The following is a 13,120-nucleotide window of genomic DNA, read 5'->3' as shown; positions in this document are numbered from 1 at the left end:
AATGGTTATTTTGTTTCTCTATGTCTTTTATGTCATTCTGTCATAAAAAGGAAATAGCATAAGGATAGAACATGGCACAGACTCCCAATAAGCCTGTTCTTTGAGCCGACCTCACAGGCTGTGGAGGTAATGATTCTCATCCAGACAAACATTGCTGTGAGTCTTTATATAAGACTCAGATGAGGTTTTTTTTTTTTTTTTTTTTACAATATACTGTTATACATAATTATTAATAACGAACTACAACGTTCAGTAATGACTCATTGCTATCATCATGTTACATTCATTTCCCTTATGCGCCTTACTTGCAGGCGCACCATTTCTCTCCACTAATACTAGCAGCAAATATTTTAGCAGCTGATTGCCAGGTCATTAGTCTTGGACTGACCTGTTTGGTGTGCACAACAGGAAATATTTCACTTTTGGAGAACAAGAAAAATAGGTTTATTTGCTTTAAGCTTATTTGTGCAGTTATTTGGTGTCTGGTAAGTTAATGTTCAAGAAAAATATTAATTTTTATTAAAATGTTCTATTATTTTATGTTAACAATTACTCATTTATTTCAGCCCTTTGTATTTAGCATGTCTCTATTGAAATAAACCTACATTTCTATGAAAATTGAAGCTTTTGTTCTTTTGTGGCCCACATAAACTTAAACCTTGTTTATTCTTCCCGTGTTAGCCTTTGAGTTTGATGTGCTTGATTCCTAGAGCTAACATTGCTCTCCTTGGAAAACTGGCAAATGCAAGCCAAGATCTCTCTAGGCTGACAATGGTGTGAAGTATTAGAGCATACAGTTAGTTAGGTAATAACAAAAGAGGAAGGGATGAATGGAACAGTCACCTTGGGGAGTAATTAGCATTGTTCTGCCAAAACAGCAAAACACCCCACCTAGTTGACCAGGCAGGAAAGATAGCTTTACAGTCACTCCAAAGGGTAACTGGCTTAATTTTACTGGATTAATGGAGGGGGGAGGAGAGGGGAGGGAGAAAACAGCAAGGGGGAATTCCTTTTACATGGTGCATGTCCAGTAAAAGCCAAGTGATGAAGCAGAACTGTGAGGCATGTGCAGTAGAAGCCAAAATGGTGACCATACAAGGGAAGGGCACTAGCTGGGAAAGTCTGGGGAAAGGATCGGATTGAGGAAGGGCACAGGCCCCAGAGAATCCAGAAAAGTGGATAGGGGAAGACACAAACACAGCCTGGAAAAGCCAGGAAAGGGTTGGGTGGTCCAAAAGAAAGATTGGGCTTTCCCGAACCCAAGAGAATATATGGAAACTAGGCAAAGAGCACAGTGTGTGTCCTTCTTGGAGCCTGCCCCTGCCCTTCCTTCTCTTGGGCCCAAAATTTTGCCTTCTTTTCTCCTAACTCAAAGGGTCCTGGCAAGACTTGCAATCTGGGGAGCAGCAAACAGAGCAGAGGACTCTCCTCTTGCCTCTGTAACTTCCTTTTCTGAGTCCACGCAGCTATCCTATAGCCTGTCTGCTCTCTCTGCCTCTCTGAAAGCTTATTATCACTTGTCGCTCTAATAAATCTTGCCATTGATTTAATGAACAAAATATACTGATGAACAAAATGGATCCAAGAGACATAGAGCATGGAACAGGCTGATGAATTTTAGAGGGAAGGTGAAGGTTGGGGAGTGATTAACCTGGGAGCTTATATGCATACTAGAGGCCCCATACACGAAATTTGTGCATGGGTAGGGTCCCTAGCGGCTGTCAGCCGCCGATTGGTCAGCGCCTCCCTTCCCCAGCTGCTGGCTTCTGGTCAGGGCCTTTTTTCATTCCACACCACCCCCTGGTGGTCAGCACATGTCAGAGTGAGTGATTGAGCTCCCAGACTGTCGAACTCCCGAGGGGACACTTTGCATATTAGGCTTTTATATATATACTAGAGGCCCGGTGCACAAAAATTTGTGCACTCGGGGCCGGGGGGGGGGGGGGGTCGCCCAGCCCGGCCTGTGCCCTCTTGCAGTCTGGGACCCCTCAGGAGGTAACGACCTGCTGGCTTAGGCCTGCTCCCGGGTGGCAGAGGGCAGGCCCAATCCCTAGGTGCAGCCCCTGGTCAGGCTCAGAGCAGGGCCGACTGGGGAGTTGGGGCACTGCCCCCTGTCACACAAAGAGCAGGGCGGATCACGGGGTTGGGGCGCTGCACCCTGTCACACTCAGGGCAAGGCCAATGGGGAGGTTATGGCTCTACCCTGTCACACACAGAGCAAGGCCAGTGGAGGGGAGTTGGGGCGCCACCCTCTATCACTCACAGAGCAGGGCCGATCAGTGGGTTGGGGCGCCACCACTGTCACACTCGGGGCAGGGCCGGGAGGTTATGGCTCTACCCTATCACACACAGAGCAGGGCCCGTGGTGGGGGGGTTGGGGTGCCACACCTTGTCACACACAGAGCTGCAGGGCAATCAGGGGATTGGGGAGCTCCCCCCTATCAGGCACAGAGCAGGGCTGATCAGGGGGTTTGGGCGCTGCCCCCGTCACGCTGATCCCGGTGCCGGGAGCCTTGCTGCTCTGATGATCCCGGTGCTGGGAGGCATATTACCCTTTTACTATATAGGATAGAGGCCTGGTGCATGGGTAGGTGCTGGCTGGTTTGCCCTGAAGGGTGTCCTGGATCAGGGTGAGGGTCCCCACTGGGGTGCCTGGCCAGTCTGGGTGAGGGGCTGAGGGCTGTTTTCCGGAAGCAGGTGACTGAAGCTCCCAACAGCTCCTTTTTTTCTTTTTTCTTTTTTTTATTCTGGGCCAGCTTTAGCTCTGAGGCCTCGCTGCTGAAAACACCAATACAATGTTGTGGTCCGGCTGGCTTAAGCCCGGCTGAATGAAAGCCAGTTTCTGGGGTTTTGTTTAGCTTCTTATTTGCAACATAGTACATAGTTGCTTAGAGTTGCAGCTGAGAGGCCGCCAAGTGCGAGGAACATTGGAGCCCGCCGTCACTGGAGCAAACAAGCCTCCCTGCTCGCTTCAGTGCATGGCTGCCAGCCTCCATCTTGGCTGACAGTTAATTTGCATAAGGATATGCTGATTAGCCAATGGGAAGGGTAGCAGTTGTACGCTAATTACCATGTTTCTCTTTTATTAGTGTAGATACTAGAGGCCTGGTGCACAAAAATTTGTGCACTCGGGGCGAGGGGTCCCTCAGCCAGGCCTGTGCCCTCTGGCAGTCTGGGACCCCTTGGGGGATGACCACTTGCTGGCTTCGGCCTGCTCCCTGGGGGATTGGGCCTAAGATGGCAATCAGACATCCCTCTGGCAGCCCGGCAGCCCTTGGGGGATGCCCACTTGCCAGCAGGGAGCAGACCTTAGCACTGCTGAGGAGGTAGGAGGGGCTCCCACCACCACTGCTGTACTGGCAGCCATCAGCCTGTGAAAGGACAGAATGGGACTGATAGCTGTGTCCCTAACCCCTCTTCCAAGAAAAAGCCATAGAATGTATCAGTTACTCAACCTGCCCTTATCTCAACCAATGGGAAAGCAAGGGAAGACAAACCAAGGCCAACAGTATGCTAGCCACCCCCTGTCTTTGTGTAACCAGACCCTAGCTGCACCCTGCCCTTGTGTCATTAGCCCCCGGCCCTCACTCAACCAACAGGAATCGGCCAAATCAGTGGTCTGAGTATAGCCCTCACTGCCCTCCCCGCCCCCCGACCCCAAGCCCTATAAAACTCCGAGTCTCTCGCATCCAGTAATGGAGGCAGAGGGACCAAGCTGAGCTTGAATAAAGACTATGCTTTTGCATCGAACTCGGCGCTCCCTGGTGGTGTCCTATGGGGGGGTCTTGAAATCTGGGCATAACACCTGGCTTGTGGTTGAGCAGAGTACCCCCCTGTGAGAGTGCATTGACCACCAGAGGGCAGCTCCTGCATTGAGCGTCTTCCCTCTGGTGGTCAGTGTGTGTCATAGTGACCAGTCATTCCCAGTCTTTCTGCTGTTAGGGTCAGTTTGCATATTACCTTTTTACTATATAGGATAGAGGCCTGGTGCATGGGGGGGCGGCGCCAGCTGGTTTGCCCTGAAGGGTGATCCGGATCAGGGTGGGGGTCCCACTGGGGTGCCTGGCCAGCCTGGATGACAGGCTGATGGCTGTTTGCAGCTGGTCACACCCCCTTCAGGGCGGGGGTTCCCACGGGGGTGCCTGGCCAGTCTGAGTGAGGGCCTGAGGGCCTTTTTCAGGCTGGTGGGGGACTGAAGCTCCCAGCCTCTCCTTTTTTTCTTTTTTCTTTTTATTATGGGATTTATTTACCTTCTATAGCTGTCACTGGAGCTGAGAGCCGGCTCCAGCTCTGAGGCATGGCTGGCTGAAAGCAGGTATCTGGGTTTGTTTAGCTTCTATAATTGAAACATTGTTGCCATCACCGCCGCTCTAAGCTCTGAGGCCAAAGTTGGCTGAAAGCATGTATCTGGAGCTTGTTTAGCTTCTATAATTGCAACTTTGTTGCTTAGAGTGTAGCTTAGAGCAGGCCGAGGCAGGTGGGGAACCTGGCTTCCTCCATCATTGGAGCAAGCAAGCCTCCTGTTCCCTTCAGCTGCATGGCTGCAGGCTGCCATCTTTGTTGGCAGTTAATTTGCATATCATGCTGATTAGCCAATGGGAAGCATAGCGGAGGTATGGTTAATTACCATGCTTGTCTATTATTAGATAGGATAGATATGCATAGCCCATGGACACAGACAATAGAGTAGTGAAGGCATTGGAAGGGTGGGTACGGGGGTGGAGGGGGTCAATGGGACACAAACAAACAAGTGGGACATCTATAATACTTTCAACAATAAAGATAAAAATAAATAAATAAATAAATCTTGCCACTATTGCTAAACTCCTCCTACATGAGTGTCCTGAAATTCTTTTCCCGTGATACCACAGAAGTTTCTATTTCCAAAGGGTGCTGGGACAGACCCGCCTTGGTGTCAGTCCTCTTCTGGTAACAAAAGGGTTCTCACTCATACTCACTCATTGGAATGCAGCAGAAAGTGGTTTTATTGTTGTTAATACAGTATAACAAAGCTTGGCAGAAGTTCCCAGGTTAAAAAAATGGAGGTCTGGACACTTCTTTGCCCTCTTCCTTATTGCTTTTCTTTGAAACAGGCAGAAAAGCAGGAAAGAATCCTAATTTCTTTATGTCCCAACTCTGGTCTGGTGTCCTTGACACTTTAATTCTTCCAATATCTTCCTTTTTTCTTCTACGGGAACCAGGGAATCAACATAAGGAAAGGCAGAAGGGAATCTGAACCAAGTGAGAGGCAAAATGATAAAAACTTTAAACAAGCTTATCTAAGTGTACAGGAATCAAATGATAGGGAGGGTCTCTCTTCTGAGGGGGGTCACAGGCAATAATGAAGAACTTGTACTCGGCAGAATCTTTGTAGCTGCAGTTAGGATACTTCCCTGCAGTGAGATTGCAGTTAGTGAGGTTAACAGGCTTTGAACTCTGGTGGCAATTGTTCCGGCCATTCTTGCAGACAATCTTGGGCAACTCACAGGCAGCAGCCACATTCTGGAAGGAGTCATGCAGAAAGGTGTTTTGACGCTTACAGTGCTGAGTATAATTATTGACACCATGCATTGCCTTGTTGCATTGGAGAGGGCTTGGTTGTATATGCTGAATTTCAAACCACTGAGCCTTGGTGAGATTCTTAGGAAAAGCATAAAGTGGATATACTGGTCCCCATAGTCCCAGCAGCAATAGGAGGGGAGGAAAGCATTTAAAGAGATCTAGCACCATCTTTCTGTGTAGGAAGAGGGAAGAAACAGTAGTAGTATAAGCAATAAGAGCAAAATTATTATTTATAACCATTTAGATTTTTATTGTAATTTTTAAGATTTCATTATTCTTTTTTCTTCTAACCATCTTCTTTCTCACCTGAGTCTTACAATTCTGTGATGAGCCTGAGGAGGAATATGAAGAAGACCTTTCCTCTTATTGGCCAGACCTGATTCTTCTTTTTGTCCTATACTCATGGATTTGATGGCCCCCTTGTAAGAAACCTTGTCTCTTTCCTCCTGAAACATTTATCCTCTATCTATTTGACTTGGACCTCCCAGCCATCTTCACTGTCTTAGTCTCCCCAGCCCTGAGGCTTCTCTTACCAGCTTTCCACCTTGGTGCTCCCTCTGGAAACAGAAGCAGTAGTTCCCGGCTCAGAGGCTTTTGTAGGCTGTTTCTTCCCCAGGCATTCCAGAGCTGCCTACCTTCTCAAGGGAAAAGTTCAGAGCCCTTAAGAAAGAGAAAGGCTTGGAAGATAATCTTTTTGTGTGCAATTTGGATGAGATACTTAGACCTTCAAACTCACTGTTTAAAATCGTATCAATATCATTAGAGGCACAAGAAGAGTAAGCTTACTTAAAGAAACAGTGTGACTCAAAACTCAGTTTGAGGAACTGATCACTTCCTGATGTGGGTTTTTGGCTTCCTTCTTGATTTGAAGCTTCAGTTTTTTGAAGTTCTATGATTTCAGTTTCTTAAGAGTAAATCTGATATAATAGCTGCCACATACTTGATAATGTTATAAGTCCCAACAACAGACTTGAATAAATTATTCATTTATGTGGACAATTATTAGAACAGATACCGAGCTACTCAGATTTCATCCTACCTAATAATAGACAAACAGGGTAATTGACCGTACCTTCACCACACCTTCTATTGGCTAATCAGCATGATATGCAAATTAACCATCAACAAAAATGGCGGTTAATTTGCATACATAGGTTCCAAGTGGCGGAGCGAAGACTGAAGGTGAGCCGGAGCTGCGAAGACGGAAGACGGAAGGCGGCTCCGGCTGGGGCCTCGAAGATGGAGGATGGAACGCAGCTCCAGCCGGATCGAAGGCCTGGGTCCCTGGTGCCGGAGGAAAACCAGTGCCGGCAGCCAGGAGAAGGGAAGGCTTATTGCACGAATCTCTTCTAATAAAAGAGACTGGTGTTCTAATAAAAGAGACTGGTGAACAGAAAAATACATTATATATTAATAAATATAAACATCACTGACAGATCTGATAGAGGAAAGGACAGGGAAGTGTGAGGAGACAGTAGAGAGGAGGGATCATTGGAGGGCACAACACTTGAGCTGAGTTTTGATTCTCAGAAGTGAGATGAAGAGGATGGTAAGGGCATCCCCAGAAGGAAACTCCGTGTGAAGAGACCCATACACATGAAGAAGAAGGGAAATTTTGGATATTTGGTTATTGAATCCATTCTTATATTCCCATTGGTGCTGCAGTTCCCTTATTCAGAATCTCATTGTCTCATCCTACATGGTCTCCCTACCTCTAGTCTCTATTCCTTCCAACTGTTAATGTAAAAACATTAAAATCTGTAAAGAGTTTTCGTGAGTTTATTTGAGCCAAACTGTCGACAATTGCTGGGAAGCAGAACCTCAATGGATTGGGATAATGCTCCAGGGAATGGAGTTTTTTCACCTTATTTTATACTTTACATTAAAGGAGGAGATGTAAGTGGGTTACATGAAATCCATTGATGATAGATTAAGGAGGCGGAGAAAGCAAAGTAGAGGGGTCGGGGAGAAACCTCTGGGATTGGATAAAAAGTGAAATGATAGACACATTACTTAGGTGGTTAGCAGTCAACAATTAACATGACAACAACAACAATGAAGGAATTTGAGATATTGAAAGGGAACGTAAGACATTTGTTGGGGCTAGCTATCTGAATCTGTGCCAGTAACCTGCATTCTGATGCACACTCTTGCTAGCCGATAATTAACTCCTTTCTTATCTGTGATGTCTGTCCTGCCTTGCAGAACCTGTTTCCTGGAATACTCCCATTTTACAGACGCCATAAACCATGAACCATATACAACCCCTGGAGGAGGTTGGCAGCACTGGTGCCAGACAGGCCAAGCCTTTGAGTGTAATCTCACTTCCCCCATCCCAACTCATGGGGGGCTGCAAAGCCTGTGAAAAGTCCAGAAGCCTGATACATATTTGGGGGACAAAAACTAAGGGTATAAAGGAAAAGCTTCATCCATATTCATCACTCAGGTTTTGGAAACAAACTGCCCTGAGTCACTGTACTAGTACAGCTACAAATAAAGGGTTTTTCCTGAATTTTCTGAGTACCTGTTGTTGTTTTTCAGCTGCCTGGTAAATTCTGCAACATAATTTGGTTCCCTGACCAAGAAACATGCAGCCGAGTTGCCCTTTTGAGGTACTGCTGCATGAGAGTAGGTGAGTGGGCCCTCTCCGCCGAGCCCCCACAATGAAGGGAATGGCGCCATCAGCGATTGACTGAGTCCCAGTCTTCCCCGTACTCAGTTGGATCGGGCCACCCGCTGTGGGCTCCAGTGGACTCCAAGGAAGACAGGAAAGCCTTTCCGGGACCAGACGTCTGATCAGTAAGTTTCCCCGGGGACCCAGTCTGAGTTCAGTCCTGCCTTTAGGCGCAGAAGATGCGACCGATCACTGCCTATGCAAAATATTTGCCTCAGTTCAGGGACTTTCCATGGGTGGAAGTTGAAACTCAGACTGACTGGTGTGTGAATGTGAGTGTGAGAGTCTGCATGAAGTGAAAGTTACCTTGTGGTTGTCCTGTCTCTGTTAACTGGGAGGGATTACACAGTTTAACTTCAAACATGGGCAGTAGTTCCTCTAAACCTGCTGTCTTAGAATGTATGCTAAAGAATTTTAAGAAGGGCCCAGACCATTGCCTGCAATGCAGATGCCTCTCCATGAAAAAAGGGGACCCCAGCTTATGGCCGAGGATGGGAAACAGAAATTCCAGGCCTGGGAAATACATTCTCCCCAAATAGTCCATTGGGGAGAATGCTGACATTCTGGGGAGGGGCCGTTCCTGAACCAGAGACAGAAGACATTGCTCTGTGGTGTAAGCTTTTCGTGTGTTGCGCACACCTTCATAAGAGTGTTTGTTGATGTTTTGTGTCTCTTTGTTGTTTAAAGGTGGGGCAAGTCCCACTTTGGGGAAATCCAGTTAGGTGTGCTGAGGCTAAACATGTGACAGAGACTACAGGAAAGTTCTATTAGCTGCCAAGAATTTTTTATCTTGAGGACCCTGCCTGCTCTCCCTCTCAGAATGTTGGCCACCAGAAACTCTTACTTAGTGAGGTGTCTGTGTGTCTATAATATAACTTTGGCTTTCTATCTTTTAGGGACTTTAGTTTTCTCTTCCCTGGTTTGTGAATATGTATAGGGTCAAAAATTATATAGGGAAGTAAACTCTGTAGGCTGGGATGGGCAACAAGGTTGATGCTTCCATGATAATGGCCAGTTCTTGAATGAGGATGGATTGATCCTGGGAGCATATGACTCCCAGCCAGATTTGTACGTCCTTTATTTGAACAGAAAGGGCAATCATGGTTAACAGCATAGTTATATTTCCCATAACTATAACTAGTCCCCAATGTTATGTTCTCCCCCATAACACTGGGAGGAACAGATCTGTAGAAGTACCCTCCAGCTGTGAAGCAGGGGCACTCCTGTTTTTATAAAGGAAAATAAAATAAAGTGGTACTTTCACATTGAGTTATCCCTGTTACAAAATTGGTAATAATTGGCTTTAGAAATCTCAAAGTTGCTAAGTTATAATAAATAGATGTAACTAAAAGGAAGGATTTATGATAAAGCTTTTCAGTAATAATTGATAAATATGCTAATAATACAAGTCCAATCACTCAAGAGGAGAATGACTATGCTCTCTGTTGGAGGAAGGGGCCAGTCATCCTTCTCTGTGTAAAAGTAGAGAAGCCTAAAGAGAACAAGGGCAGACAGAAATGTCCCCTCCCTTTTGACCAGGGGACAATCTGAGGGAACAGCCAAGATGGCAATTTACAATCCCAGCCTCCTTCTCTTCCAACTGGCTCTGAGGCAGCTGTGCTTCCACAAACTAGCTTTTCCAGGTTGCGAAAGGAGTTGGAGCAGTGGGAAAAAAGTTAAAACCTCTGCTGGACAACCCACCTGACTTAGCTGACCAGCTAGACCCAACTTTGGGCCCACAAGTGTATACACAGATCTGAGTTAATGTCTATCATGGGAATACTATTCTCAGGAAAAGAAGGGGGAATGATTTGAAGGTTGGCTATGGCTATCTGGGAAAGGGAGCACCTGGCTGGCCCTGGTGTCTTTCCAGCAGATGTAAAATTTCCAAACCTGGGAGCCCCAGTGGGACCTTAACAACAAGACCCATAGGAGACACATGAGAGATCTCTCAGGAAACTAATAATTAACGGTATTAGGGAATCAGTTCCCCGGTCTCAGAACCTAAATAAAGCCTTCAATATTCAGCAAGGCAAAGAAGAAGGGCCTTCTGAATGTTTCAAGACTAAAAGATCAAATAAGAAAGTACTCTGGACCAGACAACGAGGACCTGTTGGGCCAAGAAATATTAAAAATTACATTTTGTCATCAATAGTTGGCCTGAGATCTCAAGAAAACAGCAAAGTTAGAGAACTGGAGGGATAGAAGTGCAGAAGAGCTGTTATAAAAGGCTCAGAAGGTCTATGTACATAAAGATAAGAAAGGCAGAAACAGAAAACTAACATAATGCTCACAACTGTAGAACAAGTGGCTCAGGATCTTAGCATGTTATCTCTAAGGAAAAATGTGGCAGTTTTGAATCCAAGCAGCTTGAGGTCTGGGAACAGGCTGTGGGGCCTGCTCCCTTTCCCTCCTGCCCTTTTCTTCAGCCTTCTAGGCCTATACATAATTTTCCAAAGTCTTTGATAACTTAAAGGCTTTAGAGCATTGCTGGGTTAAATGATAAACATCTAAATATTTGAAATAATAGAATACTGAAACATTAACTAAGCTGAGTTTGCCTCCTCTGGAGAATCTAGAGAATGAAGTTGAATCTGTTAATGAATGTCTTGTATTTTATTTGAAATCTCTCTTAAAATATAAATGTATTGCTAATCTGAGGAATGTTAATCACTTACATGTCACCTAAAAATTAAGGTTAAGAATTCTAACTAGCCAAAACCGGTTTGGCTCAGTGGATAGAGCGTCGGCCTGCAGACTGAAAGGTCCCAGGTTCAATTCCGGTCAAGGGCATGTACCTGGGTTGCGGGCACATCCCCAGTAGGAGATGTGCAGGAGGCAGCTGATCGATGTTTCTCTCTCATCGATGTTTCTAACTCTCTATCTCTCTCCCTTCCTCTCTGTAAAAAATCAATAAAATATATTAAAAAAAAGAAAAAAAAAGAATTCTAACTAATTGGAAGGAAAGTATGGCTTTGGTGCAATAGAGAAAACATAAGGCATGGAAATGCATTTTGAAGGAGAAAGAAGGTGGTTTGTAAAGCTGGTTATTTCTGAACGTTGTAAGAATGTTTCTGAAAGTTGTAAGAATGTCGGTGAAAGTTATAGAAAGTTTGTAGGGAGAAATGGTAAAAGAAAATTGAATAAATGTCACAGGACAGTAAACCAAAACAAGCAGAACAGGGAAACTGAGATAGTAAAGCAGCAGTTTACAGCCATCTAGAAAATCCTATCTTCCCTAAACCAAGGACACTTAAGAGTAAATGATTTGCATTTTGCCTCCCTAAGCAGTGGGTAAATAGCTTATGTCAATGTACTCAGGGAGACTGATAGTAGAAATCCAAGTACTGTCATTTGCTGTATGGCTTTCTCCATGGCACTCTATTGACTTCAAGTCTTCAGAGTCCAGACATGACTCTTTAAAACATGACGCTCCAGTCAAGGACAAATGAAGTTAGAAAATAAGCCTTATTTTGGTTAGTTTTTTTCTAGTAAAATGATTATATTAATCAAGTATTTAATAAATAAATAAAAAGGCCATCTTTTAATAATGGGAACTGAAGTATGCTAGCTTATGTTTGTATCTAATACACTTTGATATATAATCTTTTGGTAAAATTAAGTTTGACAATCCTTCAAGAGTTTCAATTTTAAAAAACTTTCTCTTGATCTAAAATTGTCTTTATAGGCTCTGAAATGCCTCGAATGTTTGTTTTCTCTCTCACGAAGGAAAATTTTATACTGAAGGTACATAGGTACTTTTGTCAAATAAAGTTATAACTAATGGTTATTAGTTATAATATTATAGAATGTTGGGCTTTACAGAAAGAACAACATTCCATGACATCTGCATTATAATGAAATCCATAACCATGTCATTTAAAATTTCTCCTTGTCATTTGGAGACAGTTACTGTTTTGTTATAATGCATTTGGAAAAATATTACATCTTCTGAAGAGTCCATAGAAAGAACTGGCAGGGAAAATCAGAAGATCTTAAAGCAAGTTAGTGTATTTTTCTCCCTATATGACCTCTCTGAAATTTGGCAATTCTTAATGAATAAATCATGGCAATTCATTTCTTTGCATAAATTCAATAAGACTTGTTTCCAATGGTGGTTTTATTGACTGAAAACTTTGACTGGAGTGTCATGTTTTAAAGAGTCATGTCTGGACTCTGAAGACTTGAAGTCAATAAGAGTGCCATGGAGAAAGCCTGGTATCTTGCTTGGTGGCCCTGACAATGTATGGCGCTGGAGCATCAGGCCCATACTCTGCCATCGCTGGCAGTTGGTCAGAGTGGAAGGGGAGCAGCGAGGGTGCCTCTGCATCCCTGCCAAACCCCCACACCCTCTAGCTTGTGACGAGTAGGAGGGCTGCTGAGGTGGGTCCTGAAGCTTAGGGCGTGAGCCCAGATGGAGCCACTGCAGGTACAGATTTTGGTGAGGAATTCACTTAACCCAGCAGATATAGCAGGAAGACCTGATGGCAGCTGGATGGCTTGGCTTCTCTTCCCTAAGGGGCACATTGAGACTCAAACATGAAATTCCGGCAAAGGCGGTCAGTTACCATTCTTGTTGTGTTTATACAAACCATCAGGCCAAACTGAAACTAAACTTAATGCAATAGATAAATTGGTCTTAATTTGGCTCTTTAATATAAATAAGGGTAATTTTAAGGAGAAATATTCTATTTCAGTAAGAAATTATGAGAAATGAAATGTTTTCTTTTTTTTTTTTTTAATATATTTTATTGATTTTTTACAGAGAGAAAGGGAGAGAGGTAGATAGTTAGAAACATCGATGGGAGAGAAACATCGACCAGCTGCCTCCTGCACATCTCCCACGGGGGATGTGCCCGCAACCCAGGTACATGCCCTTGACCG

General features: G+C 44.7%; 1 protein-coding gene across 1 annotated transcript; it reads right to left on the bottom strand.

The window, feature by feature from the left end:
• Positions 1–4,961: 4,961 nt before the first annotated feature.
• Positions 4,962–6,311, bottom strand: RNASE6 (ribonuclease A family member 6). The gene is made up of 2 exons (XM_070406239.1): positions 6,096–6,311; positions 4,962–5,734 (listed from the first exon to the last, which is right to left on the bottom strand). The coding sequence occupies exon 2, from the start codon at positions 5,728–5,730 to the stop codon at positions 5,266–5,268; it is 465 nt and encodes a 154-aa protein (XP_070262340.1). The 5' UTR covers positions 5,731–5,734; positions 6,096–6,311; the 3' UTR covers positions 4,962–5,265.
• Positions 6,312–13,120: the final 6,809 nt, after the last annotated feature.

Source organism: Myotis yumanensis, unplaced genomic scaffold (genome assembly GCF_028538775.1).
Source record: "Myotis yumanensis isolate MYYU_CA2020_CCGP unplaced genomic scaffold, mMyoYum1.0.hap1 SCAF_1, whole genome shotgun sequence".
Classification (NCBI taxonomy): domain Eukaryota; kingdom Metazoa; phylum Chordata; class Mammalia; order Chiroptera; family Vespertilionidae; genus Myotis; species Myotis yumanensis.
This window is presented reverse-complemented; position numbering and strand designations above follow the sequence as displayed.